General features: G+C 54.2%; 1 protein-coding gene across 4 annotated transcripts in view; it reads left to right on the forward strand.

Annotated features, from left to right (window-relative positions):
- Window positions 1–24,476, forward strand: part of SLC45A4 (solute carrier family 45 member 4) — a 62,435-nt gene that overhangs the window by 22,131 nt on the left and 15,828 nt on the right. For all 4 annotated transcript variants that reach the window (XM_055545688.1, XM_055545685.1, XM_055545687.1 and 1 more), the window contains exon 2: window positions 12,095–12,734. In XM_055545688.1, coding sequence (XP_055401663.1) covers window positions 12,491–12,734 — 244 coding nt within the window. In that variant the 5' untranslated portion in view covers window positions 12,095–12,490. The remainder of the gene's footprint in view (window positions 1–12,094; window positions 12,735–24,476) is intronic.

Below are 24,476 nucleotides of genomic sequence, written 5' to 3' on the forward strand. Positions count from 1 at the left end.
CTGTGTCCCCTACATTGGTAGGTGGGCTTCCCTGGTAGCTTAGACGGTAAAGAATCTACCTGCAATGGAGGAGACTCGGGTTGGATCCCTGGATCAGGAAGGTCCCCTGGAGAAGAGAATGGCAACCCACTCCAGTATTCTTGCCTGGGAAATTCCCATGGACAGAGGAGCCTGGAGGGCTACAGGCCATGAGGTCGCAAGGGAGTCGGACACGACTGAGCAACTGACACTTGCAACACTTTTCTTAACCGCTGGACCACCAGGGAGGTCCCTTTACATTTGTTTTTAATGCATCTGGAAACCCATCGCCACTGGTGAGCCTCTATGTCAGTGCTGCATGTTCATAAATTTACGCTCTGGAGCCACCCAGCCCTTCCTTCAGTGCTTACGTGGCTGGCAGGTGCCTGGGGACCCTGGGCCTCCTTTCCGGCTCAGACTCTGTTTCCCGGTGCTGTGGTTTTGTCTGGAGGCAGCATCCTTCTGCTGGCTCACAGACTATAATCCAGTCCTGGGTTTTGGGGGGTGGAGGGGGCAGCACTTAGTCCTGGGAGATGTCAGCACTCATGGGTTAATGAGTGGGAGAGAAAGGTGCTTATTGGTGTTTGCAGCTGAGAAACTTGGGCTTTGGCCTGGGGAGTCCAGTGCCATCTGGACCTCAGGAGGGGCAAGGTGCTAGACAAGCATGAGAGCTGCTCAACCCCAGGTGAATCTGTTTCAGACCTTACAGGACTTTTCTGTCTTGTTGCTCGTGGCCTGGAGAGAAGAGGGTTGATCACTGACTCCTCCTGACTCCCAGGGCATTATGCCTGGGAGTGGAGGCTGGCCATGTGTACCCCTGAGTGCAGTGCATTGTGGGAGAATCCATGATGAATGAAGCAGGTGGTGGTGCAGCTCGGGACGGGTGCCTGACGTCAGTCCAGCGGGGAGAAGGCTAAATAAATAAAGCAGCAGAGCAAAATCCGGGCTCCAGGAGGGGCGACAGGTGCTGTCGGTGAAAAGCTCTGTAATTGTGCTTGGAAACCGGAGTAGCCACCGAGGAAGGGCCTCCTGGCGACACAGGACAGAGGGGTAGCGCTCATGTACTGGACTGTTTGGGAGGGACCTGCTGCGTTCCTGGTGGGTGACTGAACGGTCTGCAGTTACTTTATTGCTGAAGACAGATTGGGAAGAGCTTCTGAGCTGGTCCTTGGTGATCAGCTCTGAGTCTTTTAGTGGACCTGCCAGGAGCTGAGTCCACAGCTGGCTCTGCAGACATGCCTCCCCCACCCTTCAACCCCATCCAACTCTCTTGGGTTGCCTGGCCTTGCAAGCCTCTGTCAGCACTCTGAAGCATCTGAGGTTCAGGTTCGTTGTAGAACAGTCCTGAATGTCATTCTACATATCAGGCTCTGACGTGAAGTTTGGATAGGGAAACTGAATTAGGAAATGACTCTGGGTCATACAGAAGCACTAACAGTATGTATTTCATGGTGAATCCTCAGAATGCCTCTCTCCACATTCAGAGTTGTTGTTTAGTCGCTCGGTCGTGTCTGACTCTCTCGCGACCTCACAGACTGTAGCCCACCAGGCTCTTCTGTCCATGAGATTTCCCAAGCAAGGATACTGGAGTGGGTTGCCATTTCCTCCTCCAGGGGATTTTTCTAACCCAGGATTGAACCCGCGTCTCCTGCATGAAGGGGTCGACAGAGGAGACAGCCAAGGATGAGATGGTTGGATGGCATCACCAACTCGATGGACGTGAGTTTGAGCACGCTCTGGGAGTTGGTGATGGACAGGGAAGCCTGGCGTGCTGCAGTCGATGGGGTCGCAAAGAGTCAGACATGACTGAGTGGCTGAACTGAACTCATGCATTGGCAGGCAGGTTCTTTATGGCTGAGCCACCAGAAAGCTCCTCTCTACATCCATAGCTTAAAAAAAACTTTATGGGACCATTATGTGTAGATGATTTATAATGTGCCTTCTGTGCCTATTATTAGGCACATTTCCACGTCAACAGGTAATCCCACACCGTGGAGTTTGTGTCAGAATCTGTCTTCCTTTACATGAGCAGGTTGCTCAGTGGTGTTGATCTGCAGACTGTACAGGTTTTGCTTTCCAAAGAGCAGAATTGCAGGATCAAAGGGTATTTACATTCTGAGGCTTTGCACATCTACCGAGACGACTGCAGTTGTGAGAAATCGTTGCTGACGGAGTCAGGATGGCCGGGATTAATCCCACAGGTGACCGTGCCACTTGCTGCGAGCACATCAGCCCCGGTGACCCCAGGAAGGCGCTGGCCCTGAGTCGCACATTTCTCCAGACAGCGGGAGGGATTCAGGTACCAAAGCGGGCTTCTTCATCACAGACCCTCAGGGGCCCTCAGGTTAAGGAGTTGCTCAAGACAGAGGACAGATTCCTGAGCTGATAGTCTGGTTGATGCCCTCTGGGAGGATCCCTCCCCCTCCTCCTCGGGTGATGTCCTGTTTGCTCAGCCTGAGCTCAGAGGGGAGCGGGCCCTCCCCTATGCCCGCCTGCAGTGGGGCTCCCCAGCGCCCTAGGACCACACCCTCCTCCTGGTAAAACGGACCGGAGGGACTGAGACAGTGGAAAGGCTTAGGAAGGGTAGAAAGACTTCACAAGGTCTGCATTGTGCTTTTAGACCACGATCTTGGTCGCTCAGCAGCGCCTGGCAGTCCTGTTAATGTTGCAGAGATGACTCATCCCCTGTGTGGCACGCTGACCTTCAGCTGACTTCAGGTGTGTGTGTGTTGGGGGTGGGGGGGCGGGCGGTGACTGCAGAATGCTGCAGAATGTTCTTGCTGGTTGTCTTTATGGTCTTAGTAAGAATGACTGTAACCCCAGACTAAAGCTGTGTGTGTTCCCTTCATTCACCAAAATGTTTACCTTTTAAGAGAACTAGTTTTGATTTGAACATTCCTCAAATATATTTCATACTTCTTCACTTTAAAAACATTTGGCCCTTTTGTGTTTACTTGACACATGGACTGTAATTCAAATAATTGTGTGTTGTTCGGCAGTTGGGTGGCTTCCAGAACTTCTCGAGGAGCGCTGCGTCCTCTGCCTGAGAGGGGACCCTGGACGCTGCTTTGATCTGATACAAGTGCCCTCAGAAGGTTTCATTACAGCTCTGCAGTCTTTAGCGGTAGCCCCTAATTATACCCTTGTCCTTGAGGTCTGTTTCTGTATTTTTTTCTTTTCTTGGCTGTTCCTTGAGGTTTATGGGATCTTAGTTCCCCCACCAGGGACTGAACGCAGCCTCACAGCCGTGAAAGTGCAGAGCTCTAACCAGTGGACCACCAGGGAATTCCTTGTTCTCGGTTGTATGTATGTAAAGTGAGGAATCTTTGTTTTCATGTTTCTTAAATAATGTTTGGTTGTTAACGCATCCCCTTCGGCTGCTTGCCTGTCTCTAACACACTGCAGATGACAGAGTCTGCGTTTGTTGGTACCTGGCCCTGTACCTTAGATGAAGTGAGGAGTTTGGGGAAATGCTAGTCTCCTCTGGAACTGTTGGCAGTGGCTGGCTGCCCACTCGGCCTTCAGGTTGATCCTGAAGCTCAGTTTTCCTTGGCCAGTTGGGTAGGAGCAGTGTGGTTTAAAAGCTTGTTGCTGTTTCCATAGCAGCCAACGCTTCATCCTGACCCAGTGGCTAAAGTGGCAAATTGATGCTAGAAACATTTACAAGAAGAAGGCAAAAAATCTCTCAGAGATTTTTAATTAGAAAACAAACAAACCTACTCACCTGACGTGCAAATAAAGAACCGTGTAAAGGTCAGAGGTGGGAAGTCAGGTGAGCAGGTCTTTGTTTTCAGCAGAAGGTGAAAGTCGTGGAGAAGGTCTTCTCTGGGGACAGAGCAGTTTGTCCTTGTTTCAGGGCCATTTCCTCCGACACGAGCCTTCTGAGTGCTCCTTCGCGTGTGGGTAGCAGCTCCCTTTAGCAGAGAGTGAGGGCAGCTGCTGTTTGAGAACAGCTTGGTGTCCATCCTCATGCCCTGGGAGCTGCGGGAGGGGCGCACTGGGTCTTCGCTGCTGTGCTCGGGGCTGCTCTTGTTGCGGCGAGCAGGGGCCACCTCTCGCTGCGGTGCACGCATTTTTCTTGCTGCGGAGCACAGGCCCTCGGCACCCGGCCTTTGGTAGTTGCATCACATGGGCTCAGTAGTTCATGCTTTCAGGCTTCCTTGCCCCGTGGCCTGTGAAATCTTCCCAGACCAGGTATTGAAGCTGTGTCCCCTACGTAGGCAGATGGATTCTCACCCACTGTACCACCGGGGAAGTCCAGATGGCATGCGCTTTGATGTGATCCGGTATTAAATGTTTTTGCTGTCATATAAGCTGTCACTGGGGTTTGCCAGGTTTGCTTCCACGTGCCGTCTGCGTGTTTGACCTGATGCTGTGCTTTAGGTGGTTCAGAGCGACTCCTTCCGCAGGGCATGAGGGCAGGGGCAGCATGGAGTCCCGTACGGCGGCGTGTATCCTCTGTGCAGGGCTCGCAGGGGGCTCCGCACACCTGCATCAGAGCAGACCGGCCCCTGCCCGAGGTGGGCCGGTGGAGGGGAGCTGAGCCTTCCACGCTCCCCCTCGTCCTGCTGTACACTCCCTTCCTAAGAGACGACTTTTAGAAAGTAGTTCTTAAATAGAGTGTGTTTTGAGATTAAGTTGCAGTATGCCAGTTTACAGGCATTTAAAAAAACATCTCTAGGAGGGTGCGCCCTCTCCTGTCCTGAGGATGCACGAGAGGGGCCACATCCCCGCGTCCCTGCCGTGAGGGCTGTGACCCGGCCTCCCAGGGGAGTGGGCAGCCTGGCCCAGGCTGGGTGCCCTTGACGGGGAGGTCTCGGGCACTGTCTGGGGAGGGACGAGGGACCAGGGGCTGGGCCGGGCCAGGGAGTCAGAGAAAAGCCGCCCAGGAGAAGTGCGCTGGAGTGCCTGGGCCCGCGGAGGCTCCTGCAGGTTGCTGGGATACTAATCCATTGAGAAACACTTTAATTAGACTGGCTTGTTACAGTGTAGCAATATTTTCATCCCCTCGATCCCTGGGGCCCCTTTCCAGATTTCCTTTGATTCAGTCTCTGCATACTCGGAGTATTTGACACACGCAGTCACATGCCTCCTTACTCCCCCGCCCCCTCTGCCTGCACGTTCCCAGCAAGCCAATCAGAAGGCGCATCTGACATGGTGTTCAGTGTCTGAAGTGCTCTCAGCCAGGTCTCATGGCATAGAACACACACAGGCGAGGTTACGAAGTCAGACCAGTCATTTCTACCTAGAGGGGCAGTGGGTTGTTGGCCAGGTGCCTGTGGCCAGTGGCTCCCACCTGGGGCGAGCAGGCCTGCAGACCCTCGGGCCCTTCCCCAGAGCTGTGGCTCTGTGGCGCAGCGGAGCCCTGAAGTTTGCATTTTTAAATATGCTGCCTTGGCCTTCCTGGTTCACACAGATTCAGTGCTTCGGTCCATTTGGCTCCCATAACAGGATACCACGTGGGGAAGTCCAAGACTCGCTGCTTTTCTGCCTTAGGGGGGCAGAAACCACTGGTCCTGGCGCTGTTTCCATAGTTGTGCCTTTCCAGAATGCCCTGTTGTTGGGAATCTGGTAATATGTAGCCGTCTCAGATTGGCTTCTTTCAGCAAATTAATGTGCATTTAAGGTTCCTCCATGGCTTTTCATGGTGTGGTGGCTCGTTTCTTTTTAGTGCTGGTTACTATTTCATTGATGTGCCACAGATTGGTGATTCACCTACTGAAGGACATCTTGGTTGTTTCCAGGTCTCGGCCATTGTGGATAAAGCTGCTGTATAGCATCCACGTGTAGGTTTTTTATGGGTAAGTTTTCCTCTCCTTTGGGCAAATACCAGGGAACACGATTGCTGCATCGTATGCTAAGAGTATATTTAGTTTTGTAAAAAGCCACCAAACTGTCCTCCAAAGTGGCCGCACCGCTCTGTCCCCACGCAGTGAGCGTGGTTCCGGCTGCTCCACGTGTTCGCCTGCATCGTGCTGTCGGTGCCCTGGGCCTGGGCCGTTCTAACAGGTGTGGGGGCTGTCTCACTGCTGTTTGAATTTGCGTTTCCCTGATGACAGGTGCTGAATGCGGAGCGTCTTTGCTGTGCTCACTTGCCTCCTCTGTCTTCTCTGGTGAGCTGTTTGCTCGGGTCTTTGGCCCACCTGTATAACTGAGTTGTTCATTTCCTCACCGTCGGCTTTGCTTTGGATAGCATCCTTTATCGCTGTGTCTTTTACAAGTATTTTCTCCCAGTCTGGGGCCTGTCTCATTCTCTTGATACAGCATTGATTTTATGTTGGCAATCAATGGCATTTCTGATGCTTTGAAGGATGTAACTTTATAAGCAGATTTTTACCAGAATGTCACCCGCATTTGTATTAGGGTCCTCTGACTTTGCTTGGTTCCGTCTTATGGCTGTTTCCCCTGGTGCAGCAGCTGGCCTTCTCTGGTGCACAGCTGTCTGCCCGGTGTCGCCGGCTTTGCTGCTGCCCTCGGGCAGTCGCCTTTGTCGTGCGTGTCTGGAGGGAGGGCACAGCCAGCTGATGGTAGTGGGGGGGCTGTGCTTTGGTTGAGTGGGTTATCTGAGGCTAATAGTTGACGACGTCATACAAAAACGTTAGCAGTTCTGATGAGTTTTTCCAGGGTAGAGATGCCCATCTTAGATGGTGAGTGTACAAATCAAACAGCCCTTGCCACAAACCAGACACCACAAAGCATGGGCTGCTCGTCCCCGTGCCTGTAACGCTGTGTGCACGCACGTATGCGTGGGGCCAAGACAGGAGCCACGGCGCCTGAATCCCCCTCCAGCCGTCCTCTGGCACGTGTGGGTCCCTGACCTTCAAGATCGTATTCTCATCGAATCCTGTGACTTGCATAGACTCTGAACTGCCTGTCAAAAAATTATGCTTCAGTTAAGTTTTTGATGACGTGAAGTTTACAGCCAGCTTTTCCACACAGCAGATTGTAGGAAGTCACGTGTTTTGGCATCAGTCACCCTGAAATTAGAAGCAGGACAATAGAGGAAGTTGTTGATTGGAACAATTGTAGTTTCACTTGTCTCGGTGCATCTGCGAATCACAACCAGGTCGTTGTCAGGGAGGCTCCAGAGGGAGGCCTGACTTCAGAGTCGCTCCGGGCTCTGAAGATCCTAGTGGAACAGGTCACAACGGAAGCCTCTCCGCTCCTTCGAGCGAGTCGGGAGGAGGTTTTCGGGAGGCAGCAGCCTAGTCGTCCTCGGATTGCTTCAGTGTGATGTCACACTTTAGCTCGGGCCTTTTACATCAGGTGTTTCAGAGGAAAGCATTTTCATGGTTTTAGATGTTGTAATTAACAGCTCTAGCCTTTCTAGGAGATAGCTTCCTTAAAGCAGTTTGCTTGCTGTATGAGTACTTCACGGCACTGTGTTACAGGAGTGAATCTGGCTTGGCGGTGTCCGATTGTCCCCCTAAATGGAGAGACACCCTCCCCACTCACACCTTCCTTTTCTCCTCAAAGCCGCTCTCCTTCCATCTTCTTGTAGAGCAGAGCCCTGAGGAGAAGGGGCCCTCACAGTAGAGTTGGGGGGGTGGGGAGGGGACAGATGTCAGATGTCAGGAAGGGGGCAGTTCATGCCGCCTGGGTCCCTGCTCCGTGTCCTGTGCAGGCGCTGTGCATAATTCAGACTGAGGGGAACCCAATTCCAAGCCTCCATTGAGCTGGGGACTTGATGCATCTTAGTGCTGCTTAGACTTGCTGTCAGTCTGGTTATAGCCTCCTCACCCCACCCATTCTCACTCAGACAATTAGAGAACCAGGTTATCAAGTTAAAATACAAAACCATGAGTGAGCCTTCAATGGATGGGAAAGGACCCACGTGGACTTGCCAGGGTGTTGGAAATGTCCTCCCTGTTGACATAGATTAGTCACAACTGATTGAGTGGTACCTTTTCACTGTGTGTGAGTACCTAAGGAAGTGAGCAAGCCCTGGTACCATTCACGTGCACAGCCAACCACTTGGAAGGTATAAGGCAAGGGAAAATCGCATCCGCAGTGGCCACAGAGAAGATGAAATCACTAGGAAGAAACTTCACAAGAAATGTGCAAAACTGTAGGAGGAACGTGTTGAAATTCTCCCGAAAGGCACTGGGTTTGGACTCGGATATACAGAGACAGCCCTAAGGGTGGCGGTTCTCCTTCAGCTAATTTATAAAATCAGTGAAATCTCGGTAAAAATACTGACATTTCCCTCCAGAGCTAGTCAGACTCTTAAAGGTCATTTGCTCATAGAGTTCTTGCAAATAAACATGCCGGAATGGGTCGAGATTCTGGGAGGAGAAGCGCAAGAGGGAAGGCGTGTCCCCAGCGCAGGACCCGCTGGTGGCTCTGTGCCTGCAGAGCCTTTGCTGGGCTCGCTGGATGGAAGTGCAGACAGAGTCCATGTGGGGAGAGGGAGGCGCAATCTCCGAATGCTGGGGTGGGCTTGTAAATAAATGATGCAGAAGCAACCAAACGGCCACTGGGAAGGAGGGATTCTGCAGGAAGTGGGGGGCAGGCCTTCTGCCCTGAAGCCTGGGTCCTTCCTGCTGCCCCCCCGCAGGGGCATCAGGGCCGGATCTGGAGGGTGAGTGAACCCCCTGACAGGCCACAGCACCAGCCCAACCCCAGCAGGTCCCCCTTTCGAGAAGACTGTGCACACGGCCGTGGTTGAGGTCTGGAAGTGCACAGTCCCTGGGCTGCCTGATTGGCCAGCAGGACGCCCCATGTGAGGCAGGCTCTGCTGACCAGTTAGGTGGCCATACCTGCCCCTGACCATGAGGGAGACGGCAGGTGGCTGGACCCTCTGCCTGGAAGAGTCCTGGGAGGGGAGATGCCACCACCACCACCACTAGGGGCTCCCCCCGCAACTTTCTTTCCAGAGACCATGGCTGCACCATTCTTAGACGTTTGGTGGGGACCCCAGATGTAAGGAGGGTCTCTGGTGTGGAGACTCGCTCTGCTCCGCAGAGGGGGCGCGCAGGCACTGGCCTGGTGGTCTGACGGCGGGCGGCTTTCCTAAGGGCACCGGGCCTTCGCTCCCCCACGCGCAGCCCCTGCCCCCTGGGTTTCCTGGCCATCTCTAGCTGATTCCGCAGGCCCTTAGGCAGGTGCGGCCCTGGGCCCGGGGTCGGATCCCACAGCCTGAACGCGACCGAGGCCAGGTGGCCGGCTGGGCTTCCTTCACTGCCCTTCGGTGGCTCTTACCTGCTCTTGGAAAATAAGTGCCTGGTAACGCCACCTCCTGTGGCCGGGGTGGCTGACTGGGAGGGGACAGCTCACACCCCTTCCCACTTAAAAGCCTGACCCTAGACTCCTCCTCGGGGAACCAGTGTCCTGAGCTCCCTGTGTTTCCTCTTCTGCTTTGGGCAGAGGCTGCGTAAGAAAACAAAGGGGAAGGAAGTGCAGTTGAGTTTGTAAGTTCTGGGCTGGTTGACTGGTTCACAGTGTGATAAGGGTTTCAGCATTTTTAAGAGCTCTTTTCCTCTTGTTTAATAATAACCCCAGGAAACAGTCGCTGTCTGCTGTGGGGCACCCTGGGGCTGCAGTATGCTAAGCCCATCGATGGACTCTCCCCGAAGCATGATACCAACCCCTGCCTCCAGTCATGAGACCCAGAAACATCCCCAGGCATCGCCCAGTGCCCCCGGGGCTGAGACTCAGAGCCTTAAAGTAATCCTAGTGCACTTACTGCAGAGCCTCATTGCCTCAGTGTCAGCTGTTGCTGAAATGACTCTCTACTCTCCGACACGCAGCTGTTGTTCAGTTGCCAAGTCGTGTCCAACTCTCAGCGACGCCATGGACTGCCACGCGCCAGGCCTCCCTGTCCCTCACTGTCTGCCAGAGCTGGCTCAGTTCATGCCCATTGAGTCGGTGATGCCCTCGAACCATGTCATCCTCTGTCATCTCCTTCTCCTGCCCTCAGGATCAGAATCTGTTCCAGGGAGTTGATTCTTCGAATCAGGTGGCCAAAATGTTGGATGGTCAAGATCATTCCTTCCAGTGAATAGTCAGGGTTGGTTTCCTTTAGGATTGATGGCTAAGGGACTCTCAAGAGTCTTCTCCAGCACCACAGTTCGAAAGCATCAATTCTTCAGTGCTCAGCCTTCTTTATGGTCCAACTTTTAACATCCGTACATGGCTACTGGGAAAACCATAGCTGACTTGATGGACCTTTGTCGGCAAAGTGCTGTCTCTGCTTTTTAACGCACTGCCTAGGGTTGCCACAGCTTTATTTCCAAGGTGCAAGTGCCTTTTAATTTCATGGCTGCAGCACAGTCCACAGTGATTTTGGAGCCCAAGAAGATAAAATCTTCCACTGTTTCCACTTTTTACCCATTTATTTGTCATGAAGTGATGAGTCCAGATGCCATGATTTTCATTTTTTGAATGTTGAGTTTAAGCCAGCTTTTTTACTCTTGTCTTTCACTCTCATCAACAGGCTCTTTAGTTCTTCTTCACTTTTTGCCATTAGAGTGGTATCATCTGCATATCTGAGGTTGTTGATATTTCCCCTGGCAGTCTTAATTCCAGTTTGTGCTTCAAGCAGCCCAGCATTTCTCATGATGGTGGCTCAGAGGGTAAAGAATCTGCCTGCCATGTAGGAGACCTGGGTTTGATCCTTGGGTTGGGAAGATCCCCTGGAGAAGGGAATGGCTGCCCACTCCAGTATTCTTGCCTGGAGAATTCCACGGACAGAGGAGCCTGGTAGGCTGTAGTCCATGGAGTCACACAGAGTCGGACACAACTGAATGACTTTCACTTTCAACTCGCAGAGTTTCCTTTATTTCAACCTGACTTTGAGGATAGGTACACAGCGGGACCAGGGGCGAGGGGACAGAACTGATGGGTTTGAAGATGATAATTAAGTCCTTAGGGTCTCAGAGAAAACTGGTTACTGTCCTTCTTGCCAGGAGTTCAGCTGATCAGGGATGGAATGAGAGAGTGCTGCTAAGGGTTCACGCTGGGTGCTTTAACACTGTTCCGTTTACATTGTATACATGAGAAAGTGTCATGATAACATGTTTTTTAAAAAGGATTGTAGGAAGGTGACGCTTTGGAAACACCGGTCTTAATAGAGATGATTGATTGTATGGTAGAGGACACTTGTAAGTCTAGTAGAAGTTGCAGGTGAAGGCTGCAGATGTGGACTTGTAGTGAAGTGGAAGGCTTAAGAAGCAGATACATTGGTCGGATCCCTTGGACCCATGATTGGCCGAGAAGTTTTGGTGGCAGGAAAGAGAGCATGAGAAAGCCTCAGTTTGGTGGAAGAGTGAGGCGGGGGCTCTGAACCCCCAGAGTCAGCAGCTCAGCTTTGCCAGCAGCTGGGCCAGGGACCCCCTATCACCTCCAAGGCTCCCTGAGAAGGGGGCTCAGTGAAGACTAGCCCTCAACTTCTGGTCCTTTCTGGGGTGAAAAGTAGGAGCTAGATGTCTTCGATTAAGTGAATATTAAGCAGAAATATTTTTATTTAAAACAATTGAAATTTTTTTGTAAGATACCCACCCACCGACCCACCTTAACATAAAGTCACTTGTGTGATGTCAGGTCCCTTCAGCTTGAATGGAGGCCCCCGTCCAGAGAACAGGGATGTAAGTGCGTCCTTGTCTGGCCTTTCACGGGGGAGAGGCGAGGGGGACGATTCTAGGCAGGTTTTCGGCAGTCGGCACTTGCTCCTGGCGTGTGCGTCCAGGTGGAGACTGGTCACCGGTACCAGGAAGGTGGGGATGCAGGACCGGGGCCCCAGTTTCAGTGCCCCCTGGAGTGCACCTCGACGTGGTGGTCAGCGTCTGGCCCTTTGGGGCCCAGTGCCCGCAGTTGGTCCCTGGCCTGGCCGAGGAGCAGAAACGGAGAGCTCTTTCCGTGCCCTTTTCTCTCGTCCCATCTCCCGTTGTTGTCCCGGCTCTATCCTCCCCCAGGACCGATTCTATACTGGAAAACGTTGTTTCTCCGGGGACTGGATTTGTGTTCTCCGCAGGTGATTCTGTCCCCTGCTCAGAGAACCGAGGGCCCCGGGCGGGCCCGGATGGCGGGTGGGGGTGGGCGGCCCCGGCCCGCGTGACCGGCTCTCGCTCCCTTGCAGATCGCCCAGTCGCTCGATGGGGCGCGCCGGCGGCCTACATCCCTGTGTCACCTGCCCGCCTCTCAGCAGCAAGGAACGGAGCTTCAGCACCTCTTCAGTAATGATGATGAAACTGGTATTAACTGAATGGCATTTATGGATTTTTAACTCTAATTCACAGTAAGCCAGAAAGCCATATGTTCAATCCAACCAAAAATCATTCTGTTTTGCTACGTGTCTCATCCGATTGTGAGAAGTTTCAAGATACCTGTTTGTACAAAGAGGAATATAAGTGTTACTTGCCGGAGGAGCACAGCTGAAGCAGAAAGTGAAGACGTCTTAATTTATCCTTAAAGATATATGATAGAATTATTTATTTAGATAGAGTAAAGAGATATATATATTTTTTTGGTGGTGATGAAAATGGCTCCGCAGAATGCCGATGCAGAATCTATGCAAGTTCAGGAGCTCCCGGTGCCCCTGCCAGACCTCCAGAAGCCGGGGAGGGCAGAGGCGGAGACGCGGGACGAGACCGTCAGCGAAGGCTCCATCGACCGCATCCCCGTGCGCCTGTGGGTGATGCACGGGGCCGTGATGTTCGGCAGGGAGTTTTGTTACGCCATGGAGACGGCGCTGGTCACGCCAGTCCTGTTACAGATCGGTAAGTGCCACCCGAGTCCCGGGCTGAGCAGCGCACGCGGGTGCGTGTGGGCACATGGGCTGACCACGTCCCCAGTCTCCCCTTGCGGCAGCCTCCTCTGATGAGCTTTCCTCCTGTGTCGGCGGGGGCAGGGCGGGTGGGGGTGGTCCTCCAGACGTGCATGTGGGGTCGCAGGCTCCAGCCAGGTGGTACTGGGTGTCTGGGCACATTGGCCTTCTGAACCTCTGACCTGGCACACCCTCTCCTCCCACGAGGTGCCACTTGCCGAGCCCCGGGCCCCCCTACCCCCGTGTGGCCCTCAAACCGTGTCATCCTGGCCGAGCCCATGAGCCCCCACCCCCACCCCCAGTGCGGCCCCCAGCCGTGTCATCCTGGCCGAGCCTGTGAGCCCCCCATCCCCAGTGCGGCCCCCAGCCGTGTCATCCTGGCCGAGCCTGTGAGCCCCCACCCCCAGTGCGGCCCCCAACTGTGTCATCCTGGCCGAGCCCGCGAGCCCCCAGCCCCGCTGTTTTTCCGTAGAGTGAGGTAAATCGCAGGTCAGGTTGGGGGGGCGGGCACCTGCTCAGAACAAGGCCTCGCTGTAGAAAACACTGAAGAATTCTGTTTTCTTTATTTTCATCTTGTTATTGACTTAAATAGGAGTTTATTGTGGAAGTTAGGTGCCTGAATGATGGGTATTTCCAGAAATACTGAGATTCTCAAAGAGATACACTCTGAAAACACTGTCATCCCTTCCACATTACCACGGGAAATGTCTCAGGCCCTAAAAAAACACGGTCAGAATGTTTAATTTTCCTCATTTTCTAAGAAAGTCTTAAAATCTCTAAGCTCCCAACTTTGTAAGAGATCTGGGTAAGGAGCCAAACTATTCAGAAGCGTGCTTCATTCTAGAATTCCACATGTGTGCTGTAAAATATTTTAAAACTCTGATTTATTTTGGCTATACCTGGAATGTGTCTCTCTCTGAACATGATGGCGTGATTCTTGTTCAGAGAGTACACACTCAGGCCTGTCTGGCGCCGGCCCCTGCAGGGCGGTGGGCAGGGGCTGGTGCGGGTCCCAGCTCAGCAGGTGCCGCGCCTGCCCACACTGTGTCGTCAGGCACGTGACCGAAGGGGCAGGCTGGTCACTCTCTGCGTTTGTGTCCCTGTGCTCCTTCATGCTTTCCCTGTGACACCCCGGGTGTCTGTCTGTCTCATCTTTCATAACGTAAGGCTGGAGGGACGGCCCACACCTGGACGAGTCGAGATCCTCTCCTGGGGAGCTGGGGGCCCTGGGGTGTGAACCACGTGGGCCGCGCTCTGTCCTCCATCTGCATGTTGGCCATCCCTTCACTCACTCCGCTCTGCTTCCTCGGTGCCCCCAGGTTCCAGGCCACTGGGGACAGATGGAACACCATGTCTGGCAGTCCCCACATGGCCTCGTTCTGGTGCTGGGAGCCAGCGAGTGATCAGCCCAGCAAGAGCCGCCTTGCTGGGAGGAGAGCTGCGGTGAGATTCTGGCCCCTGGAGGACCTGGGAAGACCTCTTGGCGGGAGAAGGCGGGAGTGCGGGGCGAGTCTTGGAGCCCACCTTTGTGGCCAGACCCCGGGTGGGCCGTGTGCGGTGACGTGGAAGCTCACCAAGCGTGTATTTCGCGCCTCTGACATGCCGGGGTGTGGGTTCATGGTTGAGGTCATCACGAAAGCAGTGTGGCCAGACTCGGGGTCAGAGCCAGGTCCCATGGTAACTTCCACGATCTCTCACGGTTTACGCTCTGATTTCTGAGGAGCAGGTTGGTAGCAGGAGTGCAGGTTTGGGAGCGTTTCCATGGTGACGGGTCACGTGTACGGTGGCCCAGCGCCCTGGTGCTTACGCAGCCCCTTGGCACGTGCACTGTACACACTCTGCGTCTCAGTTTCCACACAGCTTACATTTCACTGTGTGGTTCTGACTGTATACGTGTTACACGAGACTTGCGTCCATTTTAGATAATCCAGGATAATGTGTATTCTAATTTTTCTATATAATGCCTAGGCTGTGCATTAATTGCAGCTTTTGAAAGTTGCAAGTGTGTCTGTTCCATGTGACCACACCAGTGATGATGAGGAGAGGACAGCTGTCATCACGGTTACTATGACAGGACGACCCAGAGGGGATGAAGGTGACCCTTGTCACTGACCCTAGAGGTGGCACAGGAGAGCAGGACTCTGGCAGAAGCCGTTTCCATGCGCTAAAGGAGCAGAGCTTAACGAGAGTTGTTCTGAGATGGGCTTAGATAGGAGCCAGACAGTAAGGCCTGATCCTTTTCTCAAGGTTGTACTTGAATTTCACTCTGAATTTCAGTTCAGTTCAGTTGTGTCCGACTCTTTGCAACACCATGGACTGCAGCACGCCAGGCTTCCCTGTCCATCACCAACTCCCAGAGCTTGCTCAAACCCATGTCCATTGAGTCGGTGATGCCATCCAATCATCTCATCCTCTGTCATCCCCTTTTCCTCCTGCCTTCAATCTTTCCCAGCATCAGGGTCTTTTCCAGTGAGTCAGTTCTTTGCATCAGGTGCCCAAAGTATTGGAATTTCAGTTTCAGCATCAGTCCTTTCAATGAGTATTCAGACTGATTTCCTTTAGGATGGACTGGTTTGATCTCCTTGCAGTCCGAGAGACTCTCAAGAGTCTTCTCCAACACCGCAGTTAAAAGCATCCATTCTTTGGTGCTCAGCTTTCTTTTTTTTTTTTTTTTTCTTTTTTTTTTTTTTTTTTGAGGAGCTTTCTTATAGTGCAACTCTCACATCCATACATGACTACTGGAAAAACCATAGACGGACCTAGGGGCAATGTAGTGGTCAGAGTGGTCTGTCACACCCAGAAGTACAATGTTTATTGGATTTTGTATATTAATAATTATTAAAGCTGAAACGGGGATTTCCCTGGTGATCCAATGGCTAAGACTCCAAGCTCCCAATGCAGGGGCCTAGGGTTCGATCCCTGGTCAGGGAACTAGATCTCACATCCCTTAACTAGGAGTTTAAATGCTGCAACTAAGGATCTGGCATGGCACAATGAAAACTGAAGATCCTGCATGCTGCGACTAAGACCCAGCACAGCCAAATACATCCATACGTATGTGTGTGTGTGTGTGTGTGTGTGTATGTTGTATATGTGTGTAAGTGTCTGTGTGTATGTGTGATATGTACATGTGTATATGTTGTATATGTACATATGTGTATATGTGTGTATGTAGGAGTACGTCAAGGCTGTATATTGTCACCCTGCTTATTTAAATGCAGAGTACATCATGAGAAATGCTGGGCTGGAAGAAGCACAAGCTGGAATCAAGATTGCCGGGAGAAATATCAATAACCTCAGATACACAGATGACAACACCACCCTTATGGCAGAAAGTGAAGAGGAACTCAAAAGCCTCTTGATGAAAGTGAAAGAGGAGAGTGAAAAAGTTGGCTTAAAACTCAACATTCAGAAAATGAAGATCATGGCATCTGGTCCCATCACTTCATGGGAAATAGATGGTGAAACAGCAGAAACAGTGTCAGACTTTATTTTTTTGGGCTCCAAAATCACTGCAGATGGTGACTGCAGCCATGAAATTAAAAGACGCTTACTCCTTGGAAGGAAAGTTATGACCAACCTAGATAGCATATTCAAAAGCAGAGACATTACTTTGCCAACAAAGGTCCATCTAGTCAAGGCTATGGTTTTTCCAGTGGTCATGTATGGATGTGAGAGTTGGACTGTGAAGAAAGCTGAGCGCTAAAGAATTGATGCTTTTGAACTGTGGTGTTGGAGAAGACTCATGAGAGTCCCTTGGACTGCAAGGAGATCCAACCAGTCCATTCTGAAGGAGATCAGCCCTGGGATTTCTTTGGAAGGAATGATGCTGAAGCTGAAACTCCAGTACTTTGGCCACCTCATGCGAAGAGTTGACTCGTTGGAAAAGACTCTGATGCTGGGAGGGATTGGGGGCAGGAGGAGAAGGGGACGACAGAGGATGAGATGGCTGGATGGCATCACTGACTCGATGGACGTGAGTCTGAGTGAACTCCGGGAGTTGGTGATGGACAGGGAGGCCTGGCGTGCTGCGATTCATGGAGTCGCAAAGAGTCGGACACGACTGAGCGACTGAGCTGAGCTGAAGTGTGTGTATATGTGTTTGTGTGTATATGTTGTCTATGTACATATGTGTATATGTGTGTGAGTTGTATATGTACATATGTGTATACGTGTGTATAGGTTGTCTACATACATATGTGTGTTATGTATGTACATACGTGTATGTGTATGTGTTGTCTGCGTACACATGTGTATGTGTGTATATGTTGTATATGTGTGTTGTGTATGCACATGTGTGTGTTGTATATATACATATGTGTATGTGTGTGTGAATGTGTATGTTGTGTGTGTACATGTGTGTGTGTGTGTGTGTGTGTAGCTGAAGCTGTTGTCTCCGTGTACGCAGTTGGATCCACCTGATAGCTGTCTGCAGGTGTACGCTCCACCACAGTGCTTCCATCGTCCCAGGAGGCTCCCTGGCGGCCCGTCGCATGAGTGCTCCTTTGTGGTGGGGGTCGCCTCTGTCATGATCATGCCCTGTCTGAAGTTTGTACGAGCAGAATCACGCAGTAGGTGGTCTGGTTTCTGCCGAGCTTCGGGGGTTGATTCATCCATCCTGCTGCACTACGTGGTCCACTGAGTGGACACACCCCCTTTCCCCTGTTTGTTCACCAGCTCAGAACGTCTGCATCGTTTCCATCTGGGGGCTGTTTTAAATACAGCTGCTTTGAGTCTGTGTGGACTCGTGTTTCGTTTCCCATGAGTGGAGACCTAGGAGTGGGGCGGGCGGTCCCACTTAAGCACAGGTTCGCTTCACAAGCAGAGACCGTTCTGACCGTTCCCCCTTAGGGTTAGTGTCCTCGAGAACACTTGCATTCCTCTAACAAATAGCGATGGTAAGCATCTATTCTTGTGCCTGTTGGGCATTCGTGTATCTTAGGTGGACTGCGTGCTCAGATTTTTTTGCTGATATGTGGTTTGTCTGATTAATGAGTTGTGAGGGTTCTTTATTAAAAAGTCCTTTATCAGATACGTCTGCCCTGGGGCATCCAGTTCTGTCCTGGGGTGATCGACTCGCTCATCACTTGTGTGGCAAGTCCATCACAGGGCCGGGCTCTCATGGTCGACCTGTGCATGTCCTCCCCACCCGGGAGACTCCGAGGAGCCACCTGAAGTGCCGTCTTCCCATCATTGTTCTGCACGATCTCCCCTGTCCCCTGCAGTTTCAGATGCTCACCGGTGCCGCAGGCCCAGGGGAGGCTCGGTGAGGGAGTGTGGGAGGAGAGAATGGGTGACGCAGCTCAGATGCCCGATGTGCCCATGCACCTTCGTCAAAGCCCAGCTCCCGGTTTCCTGCCTTCCAGAGTCGGTCCCCGACGGCCGGCCCCCACCCAGGCTCCTGGGGCCTCTGGACCCACTGATGCGCGCAACACAGAAGGCCCGTGGGATTCCCCAGGGAGCCAGTCAGCGCCCACCCCAGCGGAGCCACATGCATTGCCTCTCATTCCAGCCACACGGGTTTGCTCTGTGAACGACCGGGCCTGTCTCCAGTGGAGACGAGGGCACAGGTAAATACTGTGGACACAGCGCTGGGCACCCTCCCACCAATAGGCTTTTTTCTGGTGGCAACGTGAGGAAGCAGAGGCTGGGAGGGCTGGCCCACCTGTCTTGGGGGAGCCCACTAGGGGCATGTGGGCTGTGTTTAAACCTTGAAACGTCTGGCCTGAGTTTCAGCTTCAACATCCCAGCCTTTCTGGTTTGGTCCGATGGCCGCCCATGAACAGAGCTCGTTGCCCTGTCTGCTGGGGACTGTGTTCCACTCAGATCCCCAGCCCTCTGCCTGGCCCCTCACCTGACATCGCACGTCTGCTGCGTTGAGGACCTGGGGAACAATGGCTGGAAGGTGGAGTGCCCTCCCCACCATGGCCGCGGCCTAAGCTTACACCTGGGCCCAGGAAGTTGACTCTAACCTAAATACTGATCCCAGCCCTCAGTCCTCAAAGTACCTTGTCACCCCACCGCCCCGAGGGTGAGTGCAGGCTGAGGGCCACCTGGGTCCCAGGCTGAGTGCTGCCCAGGCCATGGGAACCTGGGAAGAGGTGGTGGTTTCTAAGCCAGGCATGTGCTCCTCAAGCTCCACGCCTGCCCGCCATGGCCGCCGGCCTGTGAGAGGAGCTGATTCCAGAGACACCTGCAATTATGAGGAGAGTTATTCCAGCCAAATAGAAAATACAGATTCTAGAAAAGCCACTGCCCTTCAGCATGCCACAAAATTACCATGTCAGTCCTAGATGGGTGGCCGCGGGTTGGGACGCCCGCCAGTGGGGAGTACCAAGCAGTGAGGGTGTGGGGGACATGCCCAGAAGCAGGTGGAAGGAGCCTGCTGGCAAGGGAGGTGAGCTCTGGCCCCGCTCTGAGGGGCCTCACACCCAAGCTGTTGGGGCCTTGGGGGTCAGAACTCAGACCCTGTGGTGCCTGTTCACTCCTGTCCACCTCCCCGAGGAAGGGCTCAGGTTCTCAGCGGGAAGCTTACCCCTCCTGCTGTGGCCTGGAAGGCAGCTAGGCCTGGCCTATTGCATTCCTGGGTTTGGGGAACTAAAAACTTATAATTCTAGTACTTACTTTGGTTTGTTTCTTAAATTCGGTTTGTCCCGTGAGCCGGATTGTCGATAGTCTCCTAGTTGTCATTCTCAGCTGTGCGTTTCTGTTTCTTTCACACGAACTCGAGTCTTGGGGCTTTGCTGTTTGGTTACAAGTTGTCTCCTGTGATCCTCAGCTAGTGGCATGTGTGTTGACAGATAGCCTTGGCAGTGCTTGTCTGGTTCCAGCTCTGGGGTGATGGAGCCGTTCTGTCTTCGTATCTTCTTAGGAAGGGGGTTAGAGGACAGGGTCTCTGCCCAACCCCTACTCCCTCCTCTCTCTGATCCTGGACCCGCTGACCCTGGTGGCTGCTTGGCCACCTGCCCTATGGGGGGTGTAATAGAGAGTCAGATCACCACGCTGTTTTGTAAAGACGTTGAATAATTTTGAAAAGTGCAGTTTACATTGCAGCACTGTGAGCTGTCTGTGTGTGTTGCTGGCCCTGGTGTCCAGGGCGCCCCCGCCATCAAGGACACCTCAGCGCTGGTCCACAGGGCCCTGCCGCGGGGGCTCCGCTGCAGGAAGGCCTTGCCTGGCCGGGCCGGGATCTGCAGTGAGGGCCCCTGACCCCGCGTGAGCACATCTTCCTGCTGGTGCCTCTAGACCAGCAGCAGAGCCGCCCCTCGGCGCTGGAAGGGCAACACTGAGCCAGCAGGCCTTGGGGACAGCGGCAGGGGGCAGGCGGATGTGGCCGGGCCAGCCGCCCCTCCTTGTCCCACTGGCCAGGCCGCAGAGGGGGCAGAAGGGCGGTGCGGGCAGGTGGCACCCACCCCTTCGGGAAGGTGCGGGGCAGCAGTCCTGAGACCGCGGCTCCACGAGCTCAGGAAGGACGTGGCGCAGGCCTGGGGCAGCCACTGGTTCTCCATTCTCCTTTGCAGGGGAGGGGCCTTTAAAAACCGGGCCTCTGCTTTCTTGGACCCAAAGCACTTTCACCAGGTTCAGGATTCAGAGGTCAGGGAACTGAGACTTCCGTCCGTCTCCTGTCCTCAGCACCTGGTTCTGTCCCTGGAGGAGCAGGTTTCATGAGCCTCCTTCTGGATGTCTCCCACACGTGTGACATGTGAGACACAGTGTCCCCACCAGAAGCAGAGAGCATCCTAGACAGACGAGAACCCAGGTCCAGGTCAGGGCAGAAAGCCCGTCGGTCTCTCCAGGCTCTTGCGTCCTCCTGGTGGGCCCGCCCACCTTGGTTCCGACCTTGGGGCTGGCCCAGGTGCCTTCAGCCTCACCATTGCCCCTCCCTACCCGTCTAAGAGGCCGCATCTCTTACACCCTAGATCCCCACACCATTAGTCAAACATCTCAGCTTCTGGAGGGGACCTTTAAAGATACGTACGTTCTTAGGCTTCAGGCTCAAAGTGAAATCGCTCAGTTGTGTCTGACTCTTTGCTACCCCATGAACTATAGCCTACCAGGCTCCTCGGTCCATGGAATTTTCCAGGCAAGGGTACTGGAGTGGGTTGCCACTTCCTTCTCTAGGGGATCTTTCCCACCAGGGATCGAACCTGGGTCTCCCGCATTGCAGGCACACGCTTTACCATCTGAGGCACCTGGGAAGCCAAGGAGGGAAGAGTAGCAGCTAAAAATTGTTGTTTTGTTAGTGCCAAGTGGGGTTCTGGTAACTAAGACCCACAAGCTTGCAGCCAAACAGAGGGTGAGAATGTGACGTGCAGGGGGCCGGGGCCCACGGGCCCCGCTCGCAGTAGCAGCATCCACACCTGCTTCCTGCAGGGCCGGTGGTCTGGGGGCTGAGGAGAGGCTGCCCAGGAACTCCTGCAGACCAACGCCTGGTGCGAGCCTGGCACTGCAGGTAGGTGCCCATGGTTTGCACGCCGTGTGTGTGTGCACATGCATGTATATGTGTGCACACGTGTGTGATGTGTGCATGCGCTGTGTGTGCACTCAGGTGCACCAGACGAGCCTGGCCTCAGTCAGGGTCAAGTGGGAACGAGGGGTCCCTGTCAGAGGAGAGTCTGCCAATAGCGTGCCCAGAGCCAGAGTAGACCCCATGAAGCTCCGGAGCCCTCCTGGACTGATGCGGTCTGGTCCCACACAGCTTTTCCCTTGGGAAGGGGACATCTGCCCCCCCTGCCCCCCACTGTTTCCCTCTTCGTTCCGTAAACACCCTTGAAGGAAAAGGAAAGTCCTAGAAGGGTGTCCTGTGGCCTCTCAGCTGACAGACGCCAGTTTCTCTCCTGATGGAAGCTGGGGGGGCGGGGTTGTGCTGTCCCAGAGTGACCAAGTGCTTGGTAAGTTTATTTATGGGAAAGCTTAGGTTTAATCTTGTCTGTCTCATTCAGAAGGGGCGAAACTTTGTTCATTTCGTGTATGTCTGTCTTTTTGTTTTTTTAAAAAGCACTCTTCCCGCTTTCAGTCCTAACTTAATGTGAATCCGAATTCCGAGGATGTGATGTGTCAGAACTGGAGCCTCACCTCTTCCTCCTGTGGGGAAATCCTGCCCTTTAGCAGCTGGCCTTAAAGAAAACATGCGAGCTTGAGGTGCCGTGAGTGCTGGTCACTGTCCTCTGCTCCCTGGATCTCGGAGGGAAGCGGACAGCGAGGCCAGCACCTGCAGAGCGAGTGGGGCCCTGACCCCCTGTAATCCAGCCCCCGCCCGCCCCCAGGAACTCAGTGCCTGTCTGTAAAGCCGTGTGCCTTCTGGTGCCACTGACTCAGGCTAGCGCTTGACATCCATTGGGCGGCACCCGGGAGCACACACGCCTTGGGTGAGAATTGAGTGCTGTGGGCTCATGCTGTATCCAAAGTGAGGAGTATGCCATGCTGAGTGCCTGCCTGCTGGATGGGCTCGAAGGGAGGCGTGCCTTGGAGCACACGCGCGTGCCCTGCACCCTTCTCGAGCGAGCGTGGATGTTGCCCACAGGTGGCCGGTCATGAGTTACCATTGGCGTGAGGCCTCCCACATGGCCCTCCAGCAGCCGCTTTCACACCTCGTGCTTCCCCAGTTCAGATGCGCTTCCTAGGAATTCCCTTTGTGTATAGTGACCCCCCCGGCCTTCTGCAGGGGGCACTCCTGGTTGGTTTTCCTGTTTTGTCAAAGAGCTGGCACCTCGCTGCCCTCAGTCTCCTTTGTACCACCCAATTCCTAAGGCACCCCTGTCTGGTTCTTGCGGGTCACCTGGCACTCTTTGCACAAAGCTGCGTCACTTAAGGGCTATTTCGGAGAATCAGGCTGCTGCGTCACCAAAAGAGGGACAGCTGAAGGAGGCCAGATACCTCGTCCCTGGAGGCTGGGAAAAGGGGCAAGTGGTGGAGGCTGGAGTGGTGGTTCTGGGGACTCGCACGGGAAGGACACCCCGCCCAGCCTGTGGCACTGCATTGGCTGCCGAGGCGATGCCCACAGGCCCCCCAGCCCCTGGGCAGGAGGCTTTCAGTCTGGCGGCCCGCGGCTCTTCAGCGCGTGGGCGCCTCCCCTGTGCAGGGCTTCGGTCCTGGGCTGAGGGCGGCCCAGAGCACGTGAGCTTAAATTCTGCCTTGGTGCTTCCGTTGATCTTCAGCAGCGAAAACCCCACCAGGCTTGGCCATCCTCCTCTGGGCGGTGGAGCGGTCTTTGTGTTGCTTCTAATCTGACAGTTGTTTTCACATCTGTGGAAGCTGATGCTGTGCAGACCTGGAGAATTTTATCAGAGCCGCTCTCAAGATGGGTTTCCTCGAGACCTGTCCGCCCTGTCTGGGCTTATACTTGGTCTGCAGGCCCGGAGGGCAGGGTCCCCCGGTGTTGGGGGAGGGGTCCCCAGGCTGCCCCGGGTTGGGTCGCACACCCAGGAAGAGAGCACTGGGCTCCAGGCCCTCGTCCACCCTAACCCCAGAGTGCCGTTGGGGGAGGGGCGGGCGTGCCCACAGGGCTAGGCGCCGAGGAGGATGGTGAGTGGATGAGATGGGCCTTCACCGGCGTCTGTGCGAGTGAAACAGTCCAGACACAGAAGGACGAGCGCTGTGTGATTGCACCTCCGCTCGGGACCCAGGAGGAGGATGGGGGGCTGGGGGAGGGGCCCGGGAAGGCTTCAAGGGGGACGGAGTTTCAGTTTCACAGGTGAAGGTTCTGTGGGGACAGCAAGGGATATGTGCCTGAAGCCACTGAACCACACACCTCAAAGCTGTTAGAGAGGCCACTTTTACACGATGGATATTTTACCCCCACTTACTGAATGTGGAAAAAAGTTGGACGGGCCATTCTATCCAACTGAAAACTGGATTTCCTGCTGACGAGAGACTGGGGAAGCCTGAAGGGTGACCCGTGGCCTGGGCGGGAGGTGGCGGAGGGCCCACGCTCCCCGCAGAGGGGAGGTCCAGACACAGGTGCGTGTCCGTGCCTGGGGCCCTGACGTGACACCCACCTGGGCTGGGGGACCCTTGCAGTCCCCTCAGAGCCCCAGCAGCATGCTGGAAGGACAGGCAGGAGTCGTCAGAATCTCCTGGAGTTTGATGAAATAATTGAAGAACTGTTGTGCAGGACTGTTTTGTTTGGATTGGGAAGTCTGGATTTCCTTGTGTTTCAGATCATTGTATTTTAGAGACAATGCAACATCAGCCACAGTCGTTTTTCCCAAGGAACTCCATGCCTGTTTTTCTTTCATCAAACGCTTATTGAGCACCTACGCGCCAGGTGCCGGGCCCTGTGCCAGGTGCTGGGCCGGGGTGAGCAGCCAAGGCTCCTGCTTCGATGGGGCCAAGCACATGCAGGGACTGAGCATGTGGGGGTCCCTGTGGGGTGACGGCACCCGCGCTCCAGGGGCCGAAGGGTCCCAGGTCCCGGGAGGCCTGGAGGGGGTCACCGGTCCCGTACACCAGCTCTGAGCTCGCGGGGCCTGGGGTCAAGGCTGTGGTTTATGGTTTGGAGAAGGAAGGACAGTCGGAATCCAGGCCACTGCCCTCTCCGTTGAAGGCGAGTCTGGGGATGGCGGAAACAGGACAGGAGGCAACAGCTGGGCACAGAGAGGAGGGGCGGAGGCTTGTCGGGGAGGTGGCCCTGGGCCTCCTGGTTGCCGAGTACACAGGGGTCAGTGAGTAGAGGTGAATCATTGCCACATTCCAG

The sequence above is a fragment of the Bubalus kerabau genome, chromosome 14 (assembly GCF_029407905.1).
Source record: "Bubalus kerabau isolate K-KA32 ecotype Philippines breed swamp buffalo chromosome 14, PCC_UOA_SB_1v2, whole genome shotgun sequence".
In the NCBI taxonomy this organism is placed as follows: Eukaryota; Metazoa; Chordata; class Mammalia; order Artiodactyla; family Bovidae; genus Bubalus; species Bubalus kerabau.